The sequence below is a fragment of the Octopus bimaculoides genome, chromosome 4 (genome assembly GCF_046866305.1).
Source record: "Octopus bimaculoides isolate indiv1 chromosome 4, ASM4686630v1, whole genome shotgun sequence".
Classification (NCBI taxonomy): Eukaryota; Metazoa; Mollusca; class Cephalopoda; order Octopoda; family Octopodidae; genus Octopus; species Octopus bimaculoides.
The window spans coordinates 121,185,883-121,193,571 of NC_142931.1; the positions used below are offsets into that span (position 1 = coordinate 121,185,883).

The 7,689-nt window shown below is 35.9% G+C and overlaps 1 protein-coding gene across 1 annotated transcript in view; it reads left to right on the top strand.

Annotated features, from left to right (window-relative positions):
• LOC106876925 (uncharacterized) overlaps positions 1-7,008 on the top strand; it is a 241,432-nt gene extending 234,424 nt beyond the window's left edge. The window contains exon 12 of the mRNA XM_014925678.3: positions 6,477-7,008. Coding sequence (XP_014781164.1) covers positions 6,477-6,703 — 227 coding nt within the window. The 3' untranslated portion in view covers positions 6,704-7,008. The remainder of the gene's footprint in view (positions 1-6,476) is intronic.
• The last annotated feature ends 681 nt before the right edge of the window (positions 7,009-7,689 follow it).

A 7,689-nucleotide genomic window follows, 5' to 3' on the forward strand; every position in this document is an offset into this window, starting at 1 on the left:
AGTTATGAAACAATTTGCCATGATATTAGAATTTTCTTATTGTTAAATAAAATTTCATCAAACTATTTCTCTGTCATTTATTACTTTATATATATATATATATATCCAAAGTTTTAAATTTAAGAGAGAGATTTGATGCTAATATCCATTATTATTGTAATTTATTCCTATGTCAACAATGGTTTTCTATGAACAATTATATATATATATATTTGGACACTGGGCCGCTTTTTGGATGCTGGGTTTCACTGAAGAAATAACAAGGAACTGGGGTGTGTGGCAATTTGCTGTACTTGATAATAACATCAAGCTAAGTGAACTCGTCTTCCACACATTTGTTCCTTTAGGTGCAGGGGTCACTTAAAAAGCACCCGTGCTAGTGCTGTCTAAACACACCCATCTTGGTGACAGTTAAAAAAAACATCCAGCACACTCTGTTAAGTGGTTGGTGTTAGCAATGGCATCCAGCTATAGAAACCAGGCCATAACAGACAGTTGGAGTCTGGACAGCTCCCTGCTAGCCCACTACATGTCAAACTGCCCAACCCATGCCAACATGGATAGCAGACATGATAATGATATATATACATATATATATTCTTTTATTCTTTTACTTGTTGCAGTCATTTGACTGCAGCCATGCTGGAGCACCACCTTTAGTCGAACAAATTGATCCCAAGACTTATTCTTTGTAAGCCTGGGACTTATTCGATCAGTCTCTGTTGCCGAATTGCTAAGTTATGAAGATGTAAACACACCAACATTGGTTGTCAAGCAATGGTGGGGGAACAAACACAGACACACAAATTCATCCATACACACACACACACACACACACACACACACACACACACACATATGATGGGCTTCTTTCAGTTTCTGTCTACCAAATCCACTCACAAGGCTTTCATCAGCCCAAGGCTATAGTAGAAGACACTTGCCCAAGATGCCATGCAATGGGACTGAACCCGGGACCATGTGGTTGGGGAGCATGCTTCTTATTTCTTTATTGCCCACAAGGGGCTAAACATAGAGGGGACAAACAAAGACAGATAAAGGGATTAAGTCGATTACATCGACCCCAGTGCGTAACTGGTACTTATTTAATCGACCCAGAAAGGATGAAAGGCTAAGTCAACCTCGGCAGAATTTGAACTCAGAATGTAGCGGCAGACGAAATACCGCTAAGCATTTCGCCCAGCGTGCTAACGTTTCTCCCAGCTCGCCGCAGAAGGAGCAAGCTTCTTACCACACAGCTACTCCTACAATACATTAATTTCGGGGATGGGTGTGGTCCCCCCCTCCGGTCTCTTTTGCTTTTCTTCTCTTATTATTACATATTTCTGTCAAATGGTGAGCTGGCAGAATTGTTACCATGCTGGGCAAAATTCTTAGCGGCATTTCGTCTGTCTTTATGTTCTGAGTTCAAATTCCACCAAGGTCAACTTTGCCTTTCATCCTTTCAGGGTTGATAAAATAAGTACCAGTTGAACACTGGGGTTGATGTAGTCAACTAGGCACCTCCCTCAAAATTGCTGGCGTTGTGCCAAAATTTGAAACCATTATTGCCTATTTCTGCATTGTATTTTTATCCTATGCTCTTACTTCTCTGCTGCTACTCTCTCTCTCTCTCTCTCTCTCTCTTTCTCTCTCTCCCTCTCCCTCTCTGTCTCGTTACTATTCTGCTTTAGTCATTTCCCCATTGTCTTTCTACTCCTCCTTCATCACCATTTGTTTTTGCTATCGCTAACCCATTCCCCCCACCCAATCATCTTCTTACCTTTCAGAAATTTATTTTTATTTTCTACAAAAAAATATACGTGTACACAAACACACACACACACGCACGCACACGCGCATGCACATGTGCATGCCCTCCTCCACATACATGTATATATGAATACACATAACACCTACTCTCTCTCCCTTTCTTACATGAATACAATATGTATGTATATGTATATATAGGAGAATATACAAAAAATAACAACAGACGAGGACAGGTGGTGTAAATAACAAAAGTATATATTAGTATGACGCTCGGGAATACGGAAAGTCTTTGACGTTTCGAGCTACGCTCTTCAACAGAAAGAATACGGAGACAAGGAGAAAAACACGGAGAAAAAAAATTGAATAGTGTTCAGTCAACGGTCAATCATAATAATGGCCGATCATAACAATGACTGACCGGAAGTTAGAAATTCTTATTTCAGGAGAGCTAAGAAAGGGGGAGATAACAAACGGTGATCGGGAACGAGGGGCTGTGTGTGGGAGGTAGACTGCTGGTGATCTTGACGTATGTAGTGTGAAAATGGGGGAAGGGAGAAAGGAAGAAAGTAGTTGGTCAGTTGTAGTGTGTGCGTGGTGTGATGCGAGGGTATTGGTGTGGTGTGCGTGGTGTGATGCAAGGGTATTGGTGTGGTGTGATGTGAGGGTGTTGGGAGGTGGGGAAGGCATGGGTGGAGTGTGGGGTAGAGGTAGGGGTATGTGGGTAGGGGTGGGTGGTGGGTGTAAGGAATTGGATGGGGTGGAGTGGGAAGGTAGAGTAGGAGTGTGTTGGGGTGTGGTGGGATGAGCTTATGAGGGGGTGTTGACGAGGAGGGAGAAGGGGAAGGTGGATGTAAGAGAGGGGGAAGATGGGTGTAAGAGAGATATGTACATACACACACACACACACACACACACACATGTGTACATGTATTTATGTATGTGTATATATATATATATATACATCTATGCTTCATTTATCTATTGTTTTTCTCTTGTATATACTACATAGGTACACACACACAAACATACTTCTCCCTACTCTGTGATTGAGTCTATATGCGACACTGGCTGCTGGAAAGCAGAAAGTCTGTCTGGACTGCTAATGGCTTTTCCACAGCTTTATTCACTGTCTGTTTTGTTATAGATTTACATCATTCTTGTATTCAGTCAGCAACAAATGACGTGGAACAGCTTTTATGTCTCTTTAACCAGAGACCAAATAAATAAATAAATAAATAAATAAATAAATAAATAAATAAATACAGAAATAAAAACAGCATTTTCCTTTTTAAAAATATATAAATAATCACATAGAGAATTGGACAACATGAATGTATACATGCATGCACCTCCTCTCTGTTTCTTTTCCTTTTCTCTCTCCATTTCTCTCTATATATATGTATACACACACACACTATATATACATATATATATATATATATATATATATATATATATATATATATATATATATATATATATATATATATAATGTATGTATATATATATATATACATGCATACATACATGCGGACACACAAACACATCTATATATGAATGTATGTTTGTGCGAATGTGAGCATGTGTGCGTTCATATTATTTTCCATATATTTTATGTTTCCGGTTTTGATTCCAACTATGAGTATTCTTGTTGTTTTGGTCAACATTGTATGGTAATAAACCCAGCTAAGTATTTCACAAATATTTATATCCTTGTTGTAAATTGCTGATATGCTAACTATGATAGTGTTGGTGAAAAAACCTGTATATATATATATATATATGTCTATGTATATCTATACATACATATGTGTATATATCTTTATATATATATATATATATATATATATATATATATATATATATATATATATATATATGTCTATATATCTCAACATCATCAATATCATTTTAATGTCTACTTTTCCATCTTTGCATTCATTGCAGCAAATTTTCTACTGCCAAATGACCATTTTGCTTGCCAACCCTCACATTTCCAAGCAAGGTAATATTTCCCCATGTCCAAACATCGGAACATTGAACATTGGAAGCAAAAGTTGCTGCATATATGATAGTGGTGCTCATTTACAACCTACATGTGATGTCATAGCAAAGAACCCCCAACTCCTCCACATACACACATGCATACATACAGTGGTCTTCCTACAGTTTCCATTTACCAAACTCATTAACAATGCAGTAGTAGACGGCATCAACCCGAAATTTCATATAGTGTGACTGTATACATATGTGTATACATATACATACATATATATATATATATATATATATATATATGCCAGGGTAAGCACATACATGTGAAACAAGGTGGGAAACAATAGTACTCGAATACATCACAAAAACATCACAAAAATCTAATATGCAGAGTTTCGGGTTCCTGTTCGTTGGCAATTCTCAATCAAAACTGTCTGACAAACAGGAATGTGAAACTCTGAGTAGCAAATTTTTGTAATTTTTTTGTGATGCTCTTACAGCTTTAATAATAAAGTGTGTATAGGAGTGGCTGTGTAGTAGGTAGCTGGGCGCAGGAGTGGCTGTGTGGTAAGTAGCTTGCTTACCGACCACATGGTTCTGATTTCAGTCCCACTGCATGGCACCTTGAGAGAGCGTCTTCTACTACAGCCTCGGGCTGACCAAAGCCTTGTGAGTGGATTTGGTAGATGGAAACTGAAAGAAGCCCATCGTATATATATATATATATATATATATATATATATATGTGTGTGTGTGTGTGTGTGTGTGTGTGTTTGTGTGTCTGTGTTTGTCCCCCTAACATCACTTGACAACTGATGCTGGTGTGTTTACATCCCCGTAACTAGCAGTTCAGCAAGCGAGCCTGATATAATAAGTACTAGGCTTACAAAGAATAAGTCCTGGAGTCAATTTGTTCGACTAAAGGTGGTGCTCCAGCATGGCTGCAGTCAAATGACTGAAACAAATAAAAGAATATATATATATATATATATATATATATATATGCGGGTGACACGTAAAAGCACCCACTACACTCTCTGAGTGGTTGGTGTTAGGAAGGGCATCCAGCTGTAGAAACTCTGCCAAATTAGATTGGAGCCTGGTGTTGCCATCCGGTTTCACCAGTCCTCAGTCAAATCGTCCAACCCATGCTAGCATGGAAAGCGGACGTTAAACGATGATGATGATGATGATGATATATATATATATATATATATATATATATATATATATATATATATATATATATATATATATATAGATAGATATAAAGCTATACATTATAGATATATATATATAAATATGTATAAAACTATGCATAGACACACACACACACACACACACACAGTTTCTTTAAACTGAATTGCTTGCTTTCTCAAGTTTCATGCTGCAATGATTATCAGGCCAGTTTTCGCTTGATGATCACTTTGGTTTGAGACTCATCATATTAAAGAGAATTCAGTTTAAATATAACATATATTCTCCATGTATTGATGTCTTCTTTCCTCATTCATTGACAGACAGTAACATTTGTGAACACATTCACACATACATATACATATACTCCTATCTCCTTGCATAAATGTTGTCACTGCCACCTGGATTTTGTAGTCTTGTGGGTTGCGTGGCTATGTCAGTGGTGTTGGTAGCACAAACAAGAACACCCAGTACATGCTGTAAAGTTGTTGGCATTAGGAAGAGCATCCAGCCACAGAAGTCATGCCAAAGCAGACACTGGTGCAGAATGTAGTTCTTAGACTCCTCAGATCTTATCAAATTGTTTAACCCATGCCAGCATAGAACATGATCATTAATGATGATGATGATGATGATACGTACATATGTGTGTGTGTGTGCATGCATTCATGTATGTGTTTGTCTTTGTGTGTCTTCACACTGGTACCACTTGGATGACATTTATGCCTCCCATAAGCAGAATGTACTATGGCACTTCAGCATGTAGAGATATGAGATAAAGCAGCTTACTTGAAACAAGAGTTGGCATCAGGAATGAAATCTGGCTGGCTATAGTGTACTGCTTCAGGAATTTTTGTCCAGTCCAGTCCAGTCCATGCCAACACGGAAAAACAAACATAACAAGGAAATTGCAGCAAAGCAATGGGAAAGTGGTGTCAGTCATGGCATGCAGACCATCATATAACTTATCTGACATTGCGTTTTTACTCTTCTCTTCCATTTTATGAATTCAGTGTGCACAGTCGGTTTCTATTCAGAACTGATTACAGATCACAACCATCTCACGAACCTGTGGTCGTGAGGCGTGCTTCACACTCTGATGGCCATGTAAAAAAATGATGATAATGATGATGACTATGCATTGATGCGTATATACATTAATTATGTTAACACTAAATTATTCACTCTATTATTTTAGACATGTTTACTTTTTAGCTATTAGAGATGTATGATAAAAGTGAGCAAAAGGCAGCTTTCATTATCCTGTAGTACGTGGATACAGAGGATAGAGATCCAAAGGATTAATTTGGATATTTTTGAGGATGATCAAACAGACCAAGTGATCAAAGAAAAGGGAAACCTAAAAATGGAAAAAAAATAAAAGAAATTTTTTTTCTCACAGCCTACTCATCCAATAACACTGAAGTGTAGAAAATATAATTAAATTATTATGCATTATGATACAATGATATAACAAAAGATATAATTAATTAACTTTGTGTTTTAATTTTCAGGAGTGTTAACACCAGTTCAAATGGACAATCTTCGACGCAAGCAAAACATCTTGCACAAATTTATTGATGAGATTGCCATGTATCTCATAAATATAAATGGAATCGACACATCTTTTGGTGGAATGGAAGATCCAAGTAGGCTTGGTGAATTTAGTGGTTCCTTTGAAACTTTTGATACATCAACAACTACAAAGCAAAAGAAAATAACTATACATGAAGAATTATAACATCTTTTTTGTTAAAAATACCATTTCAATTCATTTTAAATCATAGATTCTTTGCAATTGCTTTACATGAAGAAGTGTACACTTCTCTTTTACTTTCCATTTAGTTCATTGTAATTCATAAATACATAACAATCTGTTTTGTCATCTTAAGATTGTCACCTACCATAAGAAGTTTACAACTTGATTTTGAGTTCTATAGCTTTTTCATTGGTATATGATTTTACAATTTGCATGACTTTTATTATTATTATTATTATTATTTTGTTTTTTTTTCTGTGTCTAGTAAAAATGTTAAAGAAGAAAAATCATGAGTAATTCAAATGTATTTCTTTTTTTGAAGTCTCTATTTTAATATTTTATGCTTTTATTAAAACACATTCAAATATCTTTGAGCAATTCCATTAAAGAATAGAACATTATTATTATTATTATTATTATTATTATTATTATTATTATTATTAATATTATTATTATTATTATTATTATTATTATTATTATCATCATCATCATCATCATTATTATTATTAGTAAGGCAGTGAGCTGGCAGAATTGTTAGTATGCTAGATGAAACGCTTAGTGGTATCTTGCCTGTCGCTATGTTCTGAGTCCAAATTCTGCTGAAGCCAACTTTGCTTTTCATCCTTTCACAGTCAATAAATTAAATACCAGTGAAACACTGGGGTCAATGTAATTGATTAATCCCCTCCTGCCAAATTTCAGGCCTTGTGCCTTTAGCATCAAGGATTATCATCATCATCATCATTATTATTATTATTTAGTAAAATGTATGTGTAAATATATATATGTGTGTGCATGTGTATGAGTATATATGCATATGTGTATCTACACATACATATACATACCTTCCTATAGTAGCTTTATATGACTATGAAAAGTAAAGTAAAATGTACTTGAAACTACCTTGAGCAAAATGAATGTGCTCTTAGTTTCCTGAAGGCTATTTTTGGGGAAAAAATTTTAGGGGG